The sequence below is a fragment of the Meriones unguiculatus genome, chromosome 8 (genome assembly GCF_030254825.1).
Source record: "Meriones unguiculatus strain TT.TT164.6M chromosome 8, Bangor_MerUng_6.1, whole genome shotgun sequence".
Taxonomy (NCBI): domain Eukaryota; kingdom Metazoa; phylum Chordata; class Mammalia; order Rodentia; family Muridae; genus Meriones; species Meriones unguiculatus.
In genome coordinates this window covers 115,714,236-115,734,097 of record NC_083356.1, presented here as the reverse complement: position 1 = coordinate 115,734,097, position 19,862 = coordinate 115,714,236, and the positions used below count along the sequence as shown (strand labels likewise).

Sequence of the window (19,862 nt, the reverse complement as noted above, 5' to 3'; positions counted from 1 at the left end):
GTTCCCTAAGGGAAGCGTGTGCCCATATGTGTGTTCCAGCCTTCGTGGTAAAATGTCAGGGTAAATTGATGGGTTTCTGAGTTACTGTGCTTCTTCCAGCTCTGAATTTTCTGAGTGCGCATTACAAGCTCATCCCTAAGCAGCCTGGTGTGCTGTCTGCTCGGGTAACTTATGTCCATGGAGTTAAGACACTGGGAACAAACATGTGACATGATAGAGGTCATACAAGACATTGCTATGCAATAAGCAGAGTGACCCTTGTTCTTTGTGTTTGCTCATCACATGGAGTGCTAAAGTATGGAGAAAACCCACGGAGGTGACTGGAAAGGACTTTACAGAAAGTGATGTCATATATCCGAGTAACGAGCATTTGGCCTTTTCTTACTACAATTACTCTGCAGTATTTCTAATGCCCAGCTTATAGACCACTCACATCAGAATTACAGCAATGCTCGCTGAGGTGGAAATTCCCAGTGATTTCTGGAATGTTCCCTGTTCCTTGATAACTTTGTGGTAAGGCTCTAAATTCTCTACCTGCCGAGGAGCATGATTTTTGGTGTTTCTTCAAGATCCTCTGAGTGTGTGATGCTCCAGAGACCCTGCTTCTCAGATGCCTTGTGCTTCATCTCCAGAGAGGACTGAACTGTTCCAACCCACACAATCACGTACATTCATCCTACAAATTCTGTCTGGACTCCTCTCCTGTGTGGGAGGCACACGGCCTCTGACCTGGTCCGTGACAGCTTACCTGTCACAAGAAGCTCAGCAGTACTAGTTGCTTGTCCAGATCCGTTGGTGGCTCTCAGGGAGTATCGTCCACTGTTGGCTTTCGTCACGGCGGGGATCACCAATCTAGCGCGGCCATCGCTGAAGGTGATCTGCACGCCGGGCAGAGTGGAAGTTGAAATCACCTGGCCATCCCGAAACCAGCTCACCTCAGGAACTGGGGAACCTGGAAGGCAAGCCCAGTCGTCTTTACATTGGAGTGGGCACGATTCAGTCCTCTGCTCTGCCTCATCATCAAACAAGGCCTTGCACCAGCCCGTCTAAGCCAGAGTGGAACTCTGTTTAGTGATAGTGACAGCATGACTGTCCCATGATAGAAACATTAAACTGCAGGCCGTTAGGGAGGCCCAGCAGTTCACACAGAGTCCTGCCTCTTCCTTTTATGGAGGTGGGGTTTGCACTGAAGTGTCATCATTTCCCCAAGCTCTCTTTGTCATCAGTGGTACAAAAAGGGGTAGAACCTTCATCTTCTACCCTCTAGTCAGGGCTCTATCTGACCTAATTTAGTAGACACCGTTGACATAACGAGAGTGATTCCTGAGCATACAGGGCTGGAGAAACTTCAGAAGAGAGTGCAACCATCGCCCGCTCTATAAACATGAGGTCTAGAGGCAGCAAAGCCACCTTACAGCTCTGCCTCAGGAGGGCATGCTTGCTTCCCTTTGTACTGTCTCAGGGTTCAGTCCAGGATGTCCGTGCAAATGTCCCTGCAGCAAAAATGCCCTCACACGGGAGCCTTTCCACTCGCTGTTAAGAGTGGTATCAGTGGCTTCGTGTTTTGTTAAAGTCTAGTGTGGTCCGAGTTCCGAAGGCTACTTCAGGGACCATTTGCTTCACATCTGACATAAATGCTCGTGACCGTTCTCCTAGAGGCTGGAGGTGACGCCAACAGGAAGTTCACCACGCTGTCCTTACACCAGTCAGCCTCGCATTATGGGAGGTGAAGAGTTTGTTAGACTAATTTGTGACATATGTCTAAGAACTTAAAGGTACGTAATTAGACAGAATGTGAAGCTCTGAGGACGCCAGCTCACTACCACACAGAGGAGCAAATTCCCACAGACATCAAGTGTGTTCTGCTCGGTTTAGAAGTTACAGAGGATCTGAAGAAAAATAAGTTAATTGTTTGAGAGTCAGGGTTTATCATGAGAGGAAAACTGAATTGATTTCTGTCAATAGCAAATGATATTTTTGAAACGTGTCAGCCAGTAGGTAAGACTCTCACATAATACAGAAAAAGGAAGTAAAAAGAACACTTTAGTTTATATCTTTATTATGAGCCATACATTTAGAAAAGAGAAAATGTGTCCACCACAGGCACACACTGAGTTGTGAACAGCTAATCCACATGATCTTTCATGACCAGTTAAGGTTCTACAGGAGGAGACAGAGTAAACCATTTTGAAGTCGTTTACAGCATAGTTTATAGACAGGCCTCACTTCTTATGAATCATGCCTGGTCTAGAATCATACCTAAACCAGGTAATGAAGAAAAAGAGACAAAAAAGAAATGCGTGGAATTCCTTTTAAATAAAATTCTAGAGAAAATGTTTGTAACCTTTGGATATAAAGACAGAAAGGAGAGACGGGTTTTTTATTATTATTATTATGTTTTGCCATTCATAACAAAAGGGAGTTGTTCAATTCACTAGCACAATTTAATAAGATGAGAAATCCAATAAAATAATTATCATGAGTAGTCACTGTGTCTGCTTCTATGGAAAGTTGGATGAACTGGGCTTTTTTTGTTTGTTTGTCTTTTATATGAAACAACTAAAATTTAGGTGCACAGATTCCTGCTGATAAGCCCTGTCAATGATCCCCACAGCAGAGGCTTCTTGTCTGTCAGGCTGGCTCTGCCCCTGGGTCCAAATATAGAATGGCCAAATTTGGTCCTACTTAGTTGCTGGATTCTGACAGCAAATTTTAATCTAACGCTAATTATTTTTGCTTCGTGGAATTATAAATATGAATAAAACATTTTCAAAGTCATTATATTGCCAGCATCCTGTGAATGGGATGCCCTTAAAACGACCTTTCCATAGTGTTGTGCCAATTTTACATAGTAGAAAGCAGGGTTCAAACTTGCTTTCCCCTACAAAAGAAAAAGTTGTTCCTGTACTGGAGGAGGCCTGTGGACCGGAGAAGAAAGCGTGCCTTACCACTAACGTGAGCCTCAAAGGTTGCGGCACTACCCTCCAGTGCCACAACGCTTTGTAAGGGCTGCGTAAACGTCGGGGCTCGAGTGGCCATCTTCTCAGGCACTCTGAAACGGAAAAGAAAAACCGGTGAGAATGTGGACTCTCAGGGTCCCTCCGCAGCTGCGTGGTGGAGACAGAGACATGTGTTTCTCCAGAGAGTTAGTCCAGTAGGCTTATGTGGCCCGACAGCAATAGGAAGCCTTCTCTTGGGGCTTATGCAGTTGACCTTTGAGCTAACTGGCGGGGGATGGAGGGGGATGGAGGGGGATGGAGGGGGATGGAGGGGGATGGAGGGGGATGGAGGGGGATGGAGGGGGATGGAGGGGGATGGAGGGGGATGGAGGGGGATGGAGGGGGATGGAGGGGGATGGAGGGGGATGGAGGGGGATGGAGGAGAAGGGTTGGTCAAGCAGATGCCCCCTAGTGGTCAAAGCGGGAACATTCCGTCATTCCAACAATGGAAAATCAGATTAGGGGAAGAGTGCAAGGGAAAACCAAACTACATTTGGAGTGGTGAAGGGGTTTCAGAGACGAGATGTCACAAATGAACCTTTGCACCAGCACAGTGCGTAAGAGACAGTGCCATAAACAGCTGCTCCTTTGCCAGCCGTCCTCACCCACCGTGCCCATGCTTTACAAGGTGACCTTGCTTCGGGCTCTGTCCCAGGGCTTAAAATCACCACCCAGGTGAAAAGTCTGGACTTTGCAAGCCTTCCGCTAATTTGAAGAGCGTTGGCAAGTGTTTTCACGTCCACAAGCTTTTTGTCCCGCCCCCCGAGAGCATAAGAGGTTTTCAACGTCCTAGCATTTCCGTACATTGTATGCTATGGCACAATTAATGCTGCTGAAGTAATGTTCAGGGAAAAAAAATACCTAATAGGCCAAAATTTATTATAGATCTGAAAGATAAACGCCGACTTGAGCTCTTAGCACGGAGGGAGCGGTATGCGAACCGAAGAGCGAAGGCTGCTGGAGAACGTTCATCGGCATAGAAAGACCCTGCTTATTATGTGAACTCTTCGGCAGAGACATGAGCGTAAGAGTTGCAGCTAAGTCCTTTTGTAAGTGGGAGAAACTATTTCGTCTACCATTTCCGGAGACTGTATGAGAAAAAAAAATATGCCTAAATACCTTATTATTCCCCTTGAGCAGACCATTGTTCCGATATTAAAAGTGATTTCTGAATTGTCAGTTTCCTCATTATTACTTTTCCCGACATTCTTTGTTCACTACAGCGTCACCGTGCAATATTCTCCTTAGTCCCGAGAGTTTGCTTTACTGGTACTAAAATCTTTTGAGACAAAACTCATACCCCACAAAAATCCAGGTATCATCCAAAAGTCTTCAGGAATCATTTCTCAGGAATGCTTCTTCTTTCTAGCACACCATCTTTAGGATGGACACTTTTTATGCCTAACTTTTCCTGTCTGCAAGCCAGTGCATCTTCCAAAAATAGCTATCTCCTTAGATAAACCGTGCATAATTACATATTTATCGAAAAACAGGCATTTACAATTTGTAATCTGATCCCAGGAAGATAGGAAATCAAAGTGTGTTTAGAAATTAAAAGTCTTTTATTTCTTACCCTTTCTAGTATTAACATTTATCTCACACCATATAATTGGATTGTAGGTTGAATTAAAATTCATAATGAGATTTGGAATCTTCTAGAAAACAAATCTATAGCTTCACTGAGGATTTATAGAATGTTGGGATAAAGTGGCCTAAATGGGTTTGATATTCTTATTGTCCAGGAAGATGAAACTTGTTTCTCTGAGCACTTGCTCTTCAGAGGCCTAGGGCTGAAGGTATGCATTTGAAATGTCATGCTCCCAAAATAACCATCTCCCCCCAGCTTGACTGACAGCGGACAAGTGTTCTGCTGCTGTCCTGTAACAGATACCTCAGCAGTTGATTCCCTTAAAAAGTCATCGGGTGTAGCTGATAGCACATGGGCTTTCTCAGAGCTATTCTTGGTCGGCCTTGCTTTTTCAACCAAGCCACATAACCTTGTACATTCTCAACAGACCAGTTTACCAAGGAAGGGAACTTTTCTGCCCCCAATTCAGACCCCCGGTTTTAGGATATCAAGTACATTTTAGAAATCTGAATGGTTGACACTGTTGGCAGGCTTAAGCCCTTGGTTTTATTATTTTTAAGAAAACCTGTATTTCAAAACCAAATTTAAAATGCAGATTTAAGATTCACGCTGCAGGTCAGCGAGAGGAAACCTTGGACAGCAGACATTCATCGCTCAAATAAACTAGTAACCAATCAGAAATAGCTGTAGCATTCAAACAAGCTGGTTCTCACTCACCTGATTTCTCAAGAGTGCCCAAAAAGGGTGGGACTAAGCCCAAGGTTGCTTCTGAAACGACGTCCTATGTAGAGCTGGTTTTTGCAACCATCTCCGACATGAATCGGTGAGCCTCTAACCTTCCAAACAAAACCACACAGTCAGGACTGTGTGGTTTTGTTTTCCTATGCAATCCCTACACCCGAGGCGAGGTGGGAATGCACGACTGCTCCAGAGCCAGGGGCTGGCTGGCCCTTATATCCCCCAGATCTGCTGACAGCCTAACATCCTCAGGGCCTGCTCTGTGATTGGCTGTGATAGGAAAGCATGATGGGAGAGGACCTTTTTGGGAGTATCACATACCACCTGTTCTTCTGATTGGCAGGGCTAAATTTAGCCTTTCAGAAGAGGCTTTACCGAGGAAATAGAATTGTATTTTAAAAATGACCTCACGGAGGCTGAGAGAGAAGAGAATTGGTTGCAAACGTGAAAAATCTATCCTTGTGGCTCCGAAGCCAGAATGTGACAATAGATAGAAGTTGTGGACACTCGTAGATCTGAAACAATCCCAAACTTGAGCATGTGCCCTGTGAGTCAGGCTCCACTTCTGTCTAAACCCAACCAAATGGACCTGTCAATCATGACAGCTGATAAAGAAATTTATAGCACACATAGGTTTCATCTGCGCTGAAGACTTGGTTGCTGTAGACTGAGCATTGGAAGAGACCTCATTTCTATTCCCTGTTCTATAAAATAGTCACACCAGTGTCAGTGACTTGAGTGTGTCACAGCCCAGCAGGAAATAACACCCAAAGGCAAAGTCTATCTATAAGATTTCAATTTAGTCTGCATAGGACAATGTCATCAGCCTTGTTAGAGTTCATTTTTGCCTGCCAGTGATATTCACCCATACCCATGGACCGCCTTTACTGAGTGGTAAAGTCTGAGCTTAAACCATCCACAGGGCTCCTTTACTTGGCAAAAGATTAGTACAAGGCTGTGCTCCTAATCTCTGCAGCTTGCTGTCACTAATGGGAAGTGGTTAGGGGATGATATACTTGCTATTTTGGGAGTGAGTTTAATTTCAAGCAAGAGATAGTTCAAATACAAAAGATCATATCAAAAGGCCTTTGTTGTGGCTCAACCCAGGGATTTGCAAAATTCTGCTTAGAGCGGAGAAAATTGACTTGTTGATAAAGAAAAAGGACACTTATCAGTAAAATAGACTAAAAATATAAATCTTAAGTTAAGTTTCCTGATGTTTGTAGTAAAAGAAATGTCCCTTGTTGTGAGATGAATTGGCTTGCAGTAGACTTTTAACTTCTTAAGCCTTTTCTGTCTCCTGGTTACTTATATAGTGATCGTTCATTAACATTTAACAGCTTCAATTTACCAGCAACTGGTTCAGCACAGCTTTGTTATCACGCTGACACCACCGTGTCCTTATTTAAACAACTGTCTCCTTTTACCTAAGTGCTGCTATCTGAACTGGTGTCACCAAGCCTCACCAGACTGCATCTGCCATCACTCAGTTTCATTCCTTTCTTCCCAAATGACCAGTTTCATGTTGTGTACTTTGAAAACAACTCCCAACCAGAGACTCCTGTTACAGGAAGCACGTCAGTCATAACGGAAAATAAGTGAACTTTCTCTTTGAGTGCTCAACAGTTTGCTATTTATTTGAAATGCATGCGTGCATAGACTTGTTTCTCTCTGTGCTGTGTATGTGTACAGCACACGCGTATACTCACAAGCTGTTTCTAATGTGGAGGACGTCAGCGCTGTGTTCACTGGGGGAAAGTCAGGGCATTTCAGTTCTCCTGGGAACGAACTCTAGCTAACAACTGATCGGAGCCCTGGAGCTTGGCTTCTGTTGAGTCCAGCACAACTCAGGGGGCAGGTAAGCTGTGAAAACACCTCAGATATCGCAAACATAATGCCAGGCGTCTCTCCTCCTGAGCATGTTCGCTGTCTCTGTACTTTCTAGACCTTTCAGTATCACCAAGATACTTGCCTGTGGAGCTCATGTTCTTAGGACACTCAGATAGGAGGGAATGGAAGAGAGGAAGGAAGGAAAGGATCACCAGCAAATGCTTACACACCGCTAGGAAAGCAGTGGCTGGTTCCTAAGCAGTAGCAGACTATATACAACACCTCGGCAAGCATTAGCTTTTACATTAAGTATAGCATAGCTGGAACATAGCAAGCCAGCCTATTGGAAAGGAGCCACCTCTCAGACTGAGGAGTTTGCTGATGCAGTAAGATCTCCATTTAGTATCCTGCCTGGGGAGCCACACAGATAATCCCAGACAGCTGGTAATTCAAATATAATGCCTGCTCAGTTTCAGAATGTGTGGCATGCTTCTCCCTTTGGGTACCCCATGCAATGTAATTTAATAAATATTTTTTAAACACATGCTCAGTGCTGAACACTGCTTAAATTATTATGATTCACATTCTGTCACTCTTTGCTGGCAACCGGGTGATGACTTTGTGCTTAGCCTTGTGCTGGAGGACGGGTGCACACTCGGAGAAGACAGCCTCTCATTAGCTTCCCACAGAAGCCTGCCTTCACAGACAACCGATGAACCGCCACTATTCCATGACTGAGAGCAAGGTCAGAGCATGTGCAAAACTCCACCGGTCACTCGCTCTGCGCCTCTGCTGCTTTCAGACTGCCTTTGTGTTACACGGAATCACTAAAGTCACAGCTTCCTGGGAGTCACTGGAGAAGCAGGTGCCATTTTTAATGCTTAATACAGGAGCAATTTCTGAGGGAAACGAGCAAAATTAGTGCCTCTTGCGCTTTGTTAAAATGTAAGTGTTATTACTGGTGCTGGGTTTATAGTAATTCGTGAAATACAAAAATCACCCCCCACAGGTCTGTACTTTAGTAAGTCCGGTGGTATCTCTTCCCACGGTGTCTGCACAGTAGTGCCTCATACTACTCCTACGTGCAAGCAGGGGCTCAGAGACGTTTTCCACAGGGAAGGAAAGCAAAGCAAGTCCAGGAAGTGCACAGGGAAGGACTTGCTGAGTCCAGTGGCTAGTGTTCCCTCAAGTGACCAAGTCAGACAGCCTGCATGGGGACGGAGGGAGGCAGGAAGCTGTTGCTTAAGATTTAAGTAAGACTCTCTCTTCAACAGCAAGATTACAAGAGTCAGTTTCTATTACTCTTCAGCCCATGCTACCGGTCATCACCATATCTAATGTCATATTAAAGACAAAACTATTCTTTTACACGTAGTTGACACTTTTACCAAGGTAAGAAATCAGAACTTTAGATTACTCAGTTTTTCAACAGCACCAGCGTCAGAGCCGTGTAGAGAGGTCCCTGCTTTAACTCTCGGGGGGCTCCTGGCAACCTGCTTGTGTCTTTGACGTTCTGATTTGCCTGTTGTGGGCTGTGGATTATAATATCCATTTCAAAGAACCGTCAGGAAGATTAAATGACAGAATGGTCGTGACAGTGCCAGGACAGTGGGAACCTGGCACGCGGTGGGTGTTTAGTTAGCTGGCTGCTGTTGAGCAATGACACAAGACCAGGTTTCTGGTGCTCTCCAACACTGATTTGATCAGTATCTAACCAGCTGATTAAATATGGAAGAGGGTGTGTTCTAATAAATCCTTGAGAACTCAAAAAAGTGACCTCAGAGCAGCACAGCATGTCCTTCCCCAAGACCTCCACCTTCCCCAAGACCTCCAAAGGTGACATGGCATTTAAATGTGGGTTAGGGCAAAGCCTAAGCCATACTGGAGTCTTACAGAAGAAATAAACTAGGTTTCTGGAGACCTGAAGCCAGAAACCATAAACCAGGTCAGGCCAGCAATCTGTAGCCACTTACTGGAGCTAATACCACCATCCAATAACAGCACCTCATGACGGAGGTGGCTGGGTTCGGTTTATCTAGTAAACACTGCACCTGGGATTAAGGGTTCAGGGATCCCAGCTCCCAAAGTCTTTCTCTTTGGTTTGACACAAAGAAACCTGCAAAGATGAAAATAATGTTTTTATCAAATGAACATAAAAGGCAGACTTGCAAACCAGTCTGCTGCATTTCAACACACCTCTTCAACTCAGGAGAGGACCTTCCAAACCCAAGGGAATAGAAAAGGACCTTGAAGGCAGTGCTGTCGTCTCTGAAAACAAAGGGAAGCTTAAAGAAGCATTTAAAGTCTGTTTGAAGCTCATGTGATGGTTTATGTTCCTATTTTGAAGACGTTTAGGGTGTTTTGACCTCTGTGTATCAGTCCATTGTTTCCAAATTCCTGTTTGAATTCCTCTTCCCCATATCTCCTTGCTTTATCATCCTTACAGCGTTTTTGAGAGCGCCCTAGCTGAGCAGCAATCTTCTGGATTCCACTGGCATGCTGCTCCAGGGAGCTCTGAGCTCCCTTGTCTGGTAAGATTCCACCGTCAGGGAAGGACTGGAGGAAGTCAGTTTAGGGTACTGATTCCTTTGGTTCCTTCCTGTCTGGCTTTTAACATTTTAAAAGTGGATTTCCTGAGCATTTCATACCTTTTGTTTTGATCACACTTATTCCCCTCTCCCTCAACTCTTCCAGCTCATACCCACAAACCTGTGTTGCTCAAACCTTACGTGGTCAACTCGTGGCCACACTCTTGCTGGGGGCCCCATTCACACTGTCTTTTGTCCCACAAATTGCTGTGTTTCTAGCTAGGCCACTGAAGTCCAATCCTCAGGGCTCTTCATGATCCTGTAGTCTCTGGCAACCTGCTCTTCGCCTGCATCTTCTGTCAGGCTTTTCAGCGAATGTGCTTCTGCCCTGGCTCTGACCCCATCTATTCACACCTCTTAATGTAAGGCAGTTAGCTTCGTTGCTAACTTTCATTGCTAACAGTCATTCGTTCAGTTTCTGCACCACTCTTTACATTTCCTCCGCTATTGGTGGCATGCGTTTTTTGTCTTACTTGAGATATCGTTTCCACTTCCCTCTCCTCCCTCCCATGTTAACTGCCCCTTGCAGCATGGCCTCTTCAGCTTTAATTCTTTGTTGTTGGTGTTGTTGGTGGTGTGTGTGTGTGTATGTGTGTGTGTTTCTAAATACACGTACATGCAACCTACTCAGTGAGCAAAATGTTACTTGCATGCTTATAATTTCAGAGCTGATCATTTGGTAGCATGCATTTTTAACACTGAATTTCTTTTTTCTTCTCTTTCAAGTGAAACCTTAGTGTCTTCCATGTGCCAAGAACTAGAGATGCTAAAGACCTGAGCTCCTTCACCTAGGTACTGGTTAAGAAGGTGAGAGCTGAGTAACAGTGCAACCAGATATGGAGAGTCAGCTGGCTGGCAGCAGCCACTAATTGCTCCGGAAAGGCAGCGACCTGGGAGAGTTCTGCAGGTTGAAATAAAACAGAACTCACTGAGGGTTTGGGTGTTTGCATTTCACTCAACAAATGGAACTGGGTTTTTGTTTTAAAACAAAACCATAGAAAATATAAGAAATGAAAACAGAAAGGCAAAAACCACACCACAAAACAACATAAAACTCGTTGTTCGTCTAGTTTGCTTTCTGACTCTGTGATAAAGCACCAGACAAAGAGCAACTCGGGGGAAGAAAGGATTTGTGTGGCTTACCAGTTACAAGTCTACCCCAAGGAAGCAGGCAGGAGCTCCTGGCAGGAACTGAAGCAGGGACCCCAGAGGGACTTTACTCACTGGCTTGCTCCTTCCTCAAGGCTTCCTCAGCTTGCTTTCAAATACAAGCCAGGACCACCTGCCCAGGAAGGGCTGGGCCCTCACACTTGAACACCTTAATCACTAATCAAAACAATGCTCCACCGCCTTCCCACAGGCCAGTCTAAGGGAGCAAGTTCTCAAAAGAGGTTCCCTCTTCTTAGGTACTTTTAGTTTGTGCCAGTTTGACAAAAACTGACAAAGAGTTTCCACTCAAGAAGGTCACCATTTTTGCTCGCATTGATCTGAAATGTTGACAAGCAGTTGAAGAAGCTGACAAAAAGTAAATAAAACAAACCCCCAAAACCCTTAATTTTCAACAGACAGAGAACAATATACAAGCTTCCCGGGGAAGCATACTTTGATATGCTTATATATATATATAATGTAATATATATTTGATATATATATATATCAAATGTAATAATGTAACATATTAATATATAGAGAGGGAACTTGATGTCGTCAGTGTGCCTGTGTCAGATTTAGTGTCTTAATTGATAACATTGATATTATTGTTAGATTTTTAAATTTTTTTATGAAATGTAAGATCACATCCCCCAAAGCAGCCTCCTGAATATGAATAAATGACAAATTGATGAGAGACATGCCATGTTTAAGGAGTTAGAGATAGAAGCTGGGCTTCCTCTTGATCCATAGCAACAATATATTATATATAAATGGTCATTAGTGGACATCACCTCTCTTAGGGCTTCATTTGTAGCAATTAAAGCTGGAGGCGGAGTCTGCACTCTGACTAGTATCCTGGCATTCTGTACAGTTAGTTGAGATGTGCTTAACATAACCTTCAAACAGTTTACAAAAGTTCATGTAACTATTATTGTTACTAAAGCCTCCAAAGTTTCTCATGGGTCTTGACAACAAGCAATGCTCATTTACAAATCTGTGGTTTGAAAAGTGAACTCAGTTCCAGTTTGATGATTATATTATTGCTTTGTAGAATATTGGTGCTAGCATGACCCTCAGAGACACAGAATGAACTTGCCTTTTTTCTCCTTTGCAAAAGAGGCAGGCACCTGGAGAAGGCCCCATGCATGTTAAATCTGCCCTTGAAAACTGGAGACAGCTGTTAAAAAGACTGAGGGGACCAGCTATGCATTGCTTCAGCAGGTCTGAGGCAAGGATCTTTGCAGAAGTCATGCTCTGTCCTTAATGTCAGAAACAAAGTGACCTTTTTGTGTGCCTATTTCTCTAAGACTTGTTTGTTTGAGGCAGGGTCTTGCCATATAGCTCAGGCTGGTCTCGAACTTGCAGTCCTCTTGTTTTGTCTCCCAAGTGCTGGGATTATAGGTATGACCCGTTTCTAAGACTTTCATATGAAAGACTTTACGGGACAGTGTTTGGAAGCATGAGCAAGAATTACCACTAGCCAAAGAAACCGAGGGCACTAGTCAGTTTAAACATTTGATTTTTAAGGGCCTAAGATCACATATCTGAATATCAATAAAATAAACCCATAGGTTAAGTCTCCAGATTTTCTCACAGGCCTTGACAGCAAACAGTGTTCATTTACCAAGTAATCTGTGATTTGAAAGTTGCCTCAGTTCAAGTTTGATGATAATGCTCTTGCATTATTGGTATTAGCATGGCCCTGAGAGACAGAATGAACTTATCTTTTCTCTCTTTGGTGAAAGAGGCAAGCACTTGGAGACGTTCCCCCTGAGGGTAGCAGACTTATTCCAGAGATTGATTCCAGACAATCTGAGGAGCTGTCATATGGTGACTTGGTTGTGCTAGCACAGCCAGCTTTTTGGTGTGCGGGTGCTGGGCATCAAAACCAGGACCTTCCAAACTCTAAGCTACAGCTTCAAGCCATTATTTCTCTCTCTCTCTCTCTCTCTCTCTCTCTCTCTCTCTCTCTCTCTCTCTCATATTTGAGATGGAATCTTACTAAGTTCTTCAAGCAGACCTTGAACTAACAACCCTCCTGCCTCAGCCTCCCATGTAGCTAGGATTGCAAGTCTGTGCAACTGATATTTGCTCAGAAGAAGGGAGTATCTAAAACAATGTGGACTAAACCTCTAAAGCAGAAAGGTTACACCCAATACATACGAAAATATTGTCGAGCCTGTACGTAGATGCAACTTTTTTAGTAACTCCCAACCATCAGCCGCAAAAGAAAACCTTGAACCCCTCAAGTAATTAATTTTTAGATGATTCAATGTATCTCAAAACTAAAAGATTTGAAAGTATTTATAGTGAATATGTTTTTTAAGGGTTGACTGCTTCACAGTGTGGTATGAATATATTTATTTTAACATTTTCTGACGAGAAAACAGTTAGCAACTTAAATGTTAAGAAAGAGGAAAACGGCTGAATGACTTACGGTATAATCATTATATGACCATTACCTAGCAATAAGGGACCATGTGTTAGACCCGTGTTTTGCCCTAGAAAAGATGGCCACGGTAGTAGTGTGTGAACAACAAGTTGAAGAATGGTACGTCATGTGGTGCATTTTTCAATCACAACTATCACTTATTTGGGTTTTTGTTTGCCTATGGTTTGTTTTGCTGTTCTCATTATTATCTGATTCTCCTACTGGGCTGTAATCTCCAATAGGGAAGCAACAAACTCTATTTTGGCCTATGGGGAAAACCTAATTTTCATATATCTCTCATATACAGATGTTTGAGTTTGTACTGTGAGCTGGCCTTACTTTCATTGCTAAAAATAAAAAAAAAAGATTGTGATATGTCCAAAATATCTCATAAAATCTGAAAATAAATCAAGAATATGAAATCTACTTAATAAAAAGTAATTAGCAAACACTGTGTGTGTGTGTGTGTGTGTGTGTCTGCTATTTTGTGGATGAAAATGGCCAGTGTGAGGGAAATGGATACAAGGATGAGTCTAGGATGTATGGTTCAAACAGCTAGGGTGCTGTTGATGCTTATTTTCTGAGCTCAGGAGAAAGGGCAAGGGAAGAGTGCTCTTGATGTGGGCCAAACTGAGATGTTGGGAAATTCAACTGGAAGTGCTGAGCATGTGAAAGAGTCCAGAGATTGTGACTGAAATCTCCAATGGAAGCTGGAAGTTCAGAAATGAGCCCCAAGCCGGCTGGAATGTGTCACTGCTAATGTTAGACAGAGCACCTCCCACTAAGTGACGTGAGACAGCAGAATATGAAGCCCTTTGTGGGAGGCAGAAAGCACAAAGAGAAGCAGCTGGAGGATTCCTGGAGGATTCCTGGAGGCGGAGACAGATACGTCACCCAGCTCCTCACAGCGATGTGTGGTCCAGGCAGCATTTCCACTATGATGAGGGGATAGTTTCTGCCGTCATTGTGTAGTTCACCTTCCATGTTGAAGGTGGGAATGGCAGGGACTCATTATCACATGTGGGGCAGAGGTGCCTGAAGGATGATGCTTCCGAACACATACTGAGGATTCCAAACGACACTAGGATTGGGCCTTTGAGATGGAGTGAAACAAAACTGAATGAAGGCTACTTCCATAATGTTCCACATTGAGTCAATGGGTGGGAACAATCCACCTCCTGTAGTGACCCTGAGATAGCTACAGAACTTGAAACTAAGGCCACTGTGGGGACTATATAAATTGTTGAGAGATTGTCCAAGTCTCCTTACTGAGACAGAATGTCATTCAAGCCATAATAGAATGCCAAGAAAGAATGTTTTAAGTGATCTTTAAAAATTTAAGTACTTGGAGAGGACAGGAGCTCCACAAGGAGAGCAATAGAACCAAATTATCTGGGCACAGCAGTCTTTTCTGAGACTGATACTCTAACCTAGGACCATTCATGAAGATAACCTAGAACCCTTGAACAGATGTAGCCTATGGCAGCTCAGTATCCAAGTGGGTACCCTAGTAAGGGGAACAGGGACTGTCTCTGACATGAACTCATTGGCTGGCTCTTTGACCGCCTCCTCTGGATGGGGGTCCAAACTTGCCAGGCCACAGAGGAGAATAATGCAGCCATTTCTGATGACACCTGATAGGCTAGGGTCAGAGGGAAGAGAAGGAGGACCTCCCCTATCCATGGACTTGGAGAGGGGCATGGGAGGAGATGAGGGTGAGAGGATGGGATTGGGAGGGATGGAAGGAGGGGACTACAGCTGGGATACAAAGTGAATAAACTAATTAATATAAAAATAAAGATTTAATTTAAAAATTCAGTACTCTATTTTGTGCCTACCAACCAAAATTTGGATAGATTTTTCTTTTTCTTTTTACCACTTTAAAAAATTATTGCTGTTTTGTTTCCAGAGCCACTTAAAAATGACAAGTCTTCACCATTTTACAACAAATTTAGGTTTACAGGAACCAGATGAACAGAAATCTCCGTGATCTGTTTCCTCTGGGTCCTTTCTTAGTGTTTTTATCGCTGTGAAGAGACACCATGACCACGTCCGCTCTTATAAAGAAAAGCATTTAATTAGGACGGGCTTACAGTTCAGGGTTTCAGTCCACAGTATTACGGTAGGAAGCATGGCAGCGCGCACACAAGCACATTGCTGAAGAGGTCGCCGAGAGTTCTCCATTCTGATTGCCAGGAAGCAGGAAGCTGAGATGCTGGGTCTGCCTTGAACATTTGAAACCTCCAAGCCCACCCCCAGTGACACACTTCCTCCAACAAGGCCACACCCACTCCAACAAGGCCACACCCACTCCAACAAGGCCACACCCAATCAACAAGGCCACGCCTACTCCTTGTCAAGCGCTCCCTCTCCCTAATGACCTAGCACTTTGAGCCTCTGGTGCCATTCTCAATTCAAAGCACCACAACCCCTCTAAAGTTTCTCCCGTGAATTACATGTAGTGTGATGCATTTGTCACAGTGGACGTCCTAAAACAGATGCATGGTTAGCTAGTGCCCATAGTCTTCAATTCCCAGCATTCTTCTTATATACCTTCTTTGGGTTGTGACAAAAGTATGTAATGATATGTAGCCGCCATTACGGTATCATACATAACACCTTGACCGCCCTCTTTCTGAACCCTACTTACTCACTTCTTTGTTTTTCCCAGCTCGGGGCAAGCACTCATATTTTGGCTGTCTCCACATTTTGCCTTTCTAGATTATACTGCAATCGGAGCCATTTGGTATGCAGCCTTTTCAAATGAGCATTTTTAGCTCAACAACATGCATTTGAAATTCTTTTATGTATGTCTGTGGCGTGGCAGTTCATGTATGTTTGCTGTTGAACATTCTAAGGTATGGATGTAACACAGTTCCACCTACTCTCTGAAGGACGTCTTGGTGACTTCAACATTTGAGCGATTATGAATAAAGCTGCTATTAGTATTTTTCCATGTGGACTAAGGTTTTGTACCCATTTGGATAAACACTTTGGGTTGCTACTGCTAGACCATATGGTAAATAGTGCTTAATTTGTAGGGAAATGCCAAATCATCTTGCAAAGTGTCAGCACAATTTTTGCATTGCCATGATAAATGCGGGTTCCTATGAGACCGCAGTCTTGGCACTTGGCATTGTCATTGCTTTGGATCATAGCCATTTTCACTGGGCCCGTTCTGACCTATTATTTTGACCAAAATGAGTAAGTATCTTAGATTAATTAGTGTGCATGTTACCATGAAAAGAAAATGAGAAAAATAAAAAGAACAAATCAGTAAGTTTTTATGTGGTTCTCCTGGTAAATGAGAGTGTTTTTTAATGCATTAGCTTCCTAGGAACAGATTAAAATCAGAAATGGGATTTGGGATTATTTCCAAATGTTGTTTGTGCATTAAAAGTTTTTTTTTTAAGTTTATTTATTTTATGTATATATGAGCACTCTGACTGCATGTACACACACCTGCAAGCCAGAAGACGGCATCAGACCCCAGTATAGACTGGTTGTGAGCCACCATGTGGTTGCTGGGAATTGAACTCAGGACCATCTGGAAGAGCAGACAGTGCTCTTAACTGCTGAGCCATCTCTTCAGCTGGCATTAAAAGTTTTAATGTTGGTGCTGAAGAGATGGGCCAGTCAGTAGAATGCTTGCTGGACCAGCATGAGGACCTTATTTGATGTTTAGCACCTAGTCAAACAAACAAACAACCAAACAATCAGGTCTGGAGGAACAGACCTCAGCAAAGGGGAGTCAAGGGCAGGAAGGTCCCCAGGCCAGCCAGGCTAGCAGCATTAGTCAGTTCCAGATTCAGTGGATGACCCTGTCTCAAAGAAGAAGATGAAGAGTGATTGATGAACATTCTCAATGTTGACCTCTGTCCTCCATATGTACATACAAACACACATGAGCACAGACAATATCTGATATAATTGTCAAATTTGGAATGCTATATCTGTAAAAGACAAAAGCTATCGAGCAAAGATAGTGTGGTGTGATGATGGCAAAAGTATGTTACATGCGAGTGTGAAAATGTGACAGTGAAACCTGATGTTCTGTGCATTGCTAAGAGAATGAAAGGCTAGAGGGTGTACAGTGCTTCTACGGACTGTGGCCAGTTCCACGCGTGAAGATAAATAACTATGAACAGCCCATTGGAGAGTTTTTTGGTCCCCATTCTCTCACTTAGTGGGCAGCCAGTTCTGGTTTTAATGCTTTTGTTATGACTGTTGGCTTTTGAGGCAAAAATTCTGATCTGTAACGCGACACGCCTTGCTTTCTTTGAGATAAAAGTACATATTACCCTGTGAGCATTCTGTTTATTCATCTGCTGTGTACTTGAGAACCTGGCTTGACCTAAAACTGTTGTTTGAGAATTATTGTTTTGTTTTTTTTTATTCTCAGGATGGAAGCGTTTCCGGGAACCAGGATATTCACACTGTTTTCTATGGCTATTAAGTGTAATCTCACCAATGAATCATCTCCAGAGTGCTGAGACTTAACTGAGGGAAGGAGGCACAAATAATCATAACATTAGACAATACATGCCGGGCACGGTGGCTCATGCCTGTAATCCCAGCACTCAGGAGGCAGACGCACGCAGGTCGCTGTGAGTTTGAGGCCAGCCTGGTCTACAAAGAGAGTTGAGGACAGCCAAGGCTATCCAGAGAAACCCTGTCTTGAAAAATAAACAAACACACAAAAACAGGAAGAAAGAAAAAGAGAATAAATGCTTCTGAAAACAAAGGCAACCACGTGACATACTTCCTTATTCCTCCTGGAAGCCATCTTTGGACCCAGTCATGGCAGACCTGGTCTTCACACACCGTGCAGGGTGGAATGAGATCTATTCCTGGAGGTTGTAGGTCCACACTTTCTAGAAATCCTGCCTTGTACTAAATTTAAAAAATTTTCAATGCTAATATAAAACAGACTCCATACTCTCAGTGCTTATTCTTAGAACTGTGCATAAACAAAGTTAATTTGCTTTTCCCTAGAATTTTATTAATACTAGTTTATTAATTAATAATTAATATTAATTTATTAATACTAATATTTAGTGATGACTAAAAAAACCAAAAGCCAAACTTGAGAAAAAACTGTGAAACAAATCAATATTTGTGAAAGTGACTTTCTATCCAGATTCCTAAATATTGTCACCATGTGAAATTCTACTTTCCTCACATAACAAAAAAGAAAGTCCCAACAGGTTCTTAAACTGTTAGATTATTGCTCTCTGTTGTGGATGGATCCAAGAGTGCTGAGACAGAAGTTGTGTTTTTGGAGCCCACAGGAGACACACAGACCGAAGTAGTTCAGATGACACATTAGCTGCCCCTTTGTCGAAACCTGATACTCTTTACCCCTCTCCTGTGAAATCCTAGGAAGTTGTACATTTCAAACTGTTGAATGTTGGTAGCTTTTGTTTAATGTTTTCAATTGTAATCATCATAATTTTGCTGGGTGAACGTCAGAAATGTTAGCTTTGCCAGCAAATCCATTCAAACAAAATGAACCTTATCTAGAAGAGCAGCAGTAGAAAGAGGGTGAAGAAGAGAAATGGGAGGAGAAAGAAGAGGAGGAGGTAAAGGAAAGGTTTCAAAATGTAAGAGAGTGGATTGCTTTGTGAAGACCTATAGGTTGTTGGACTTTAATGGCTAAATTTTGTTGAACAAATAGCAGTTATTGGTCCTGACTGAAGCTGTGGTGTAGCATGTAGCCTTCAAATAGTTTTCTGAAAAGCTAACCCCAGGTGAAGAGCTATTTGATGTGTGGAGCCCATCAGGCTGCTGATTATCCTACAATACTCAGAACAGCTTGCACAGAGAAGAATCCTGCAGCCCCACGTGTCAACAAGATTGAGGAATCCTGGCTTAGAAGGCTGTGCCACTAATACTCTATCTTCCTCATCTTTAAATAACCTTAGTAAGCCTACAGGCATCCTCATCATAAATTAAAATCCCACGTGTTACATAGCTTTTTACAGTTTACATGTATATTTTCTAGTCCTTGCAAGCACAGTCAAATCTTTGGAAAAGCACCCCACCATGCTAATGGACATAAGATATATTGATTGCACACGTTCATTAAACTTCCCAGTGATGAAACACCACAACTTACACCTCTCTGTGTCTATCTCACACACAACTGGCAGGAAGTCACACTTTACTGTGGCTTATGTTCTACATCTGGCCAGCTGACTGGGATGAGGAAGCTGCTACTGTTGGAAGCCAGAGCTGTTGCTCTGCCCTCTGGCTCACTTTGAGAGCTGGTGCTTCTGGGAGCTGGCAGTGCTATTTTTACCCTTCTCACTCAGCCCTGTCCTGTGTGACCGGGATCTGGCTTCTCACTTCCTTTGGTTTGGCTGCACTGGTGGGGAACGAGGTAGGCGTGGTTGGGTCAGCCAGATGAGAATCTGGACGCTTCACTTGCACAGTGGCTGACTCTGACAACCAGAGCCTGCAATTTACAAACTCATATTCATATCTGTGTCTTTAATTAAACACGCTATCTCTTCCTATGAAAACAACAGTATAAA

The 19,862-nt window shown here is 43.2% G+C and overlaps 1 protein-coding gene across 6 annotated transcripts in view; it reads right to left on the bottom strand.

The window, feature by feature from the left end:
• Nucleotides 1-3,039, bottom strand: part of Ttn (titin) — a 262,706-nt gene extending 259,667 nt beyond the window's left edge. For all 6 annotated transcript variants that reach the window (XM_060390411.1, XM_060390412.1, XM_060390413.1 and 3 more), the window contains exons 1-2: nt 2,949-3,039; nt 749-952 (exon numbers count right to left, since the gene is read on the bottom strand). In XM_060390411.1, coding sequence (XP_060246394.1) covers nt 749-952; nt 2,949-3,039 — 295 coding nt within the window. The remainder of the gene's footprint in view (nt 1-748; nt 953-2,948) is intronic.
• Nucleotides 3,040-19,862: the final 16,823 nt, after the last annotated feature.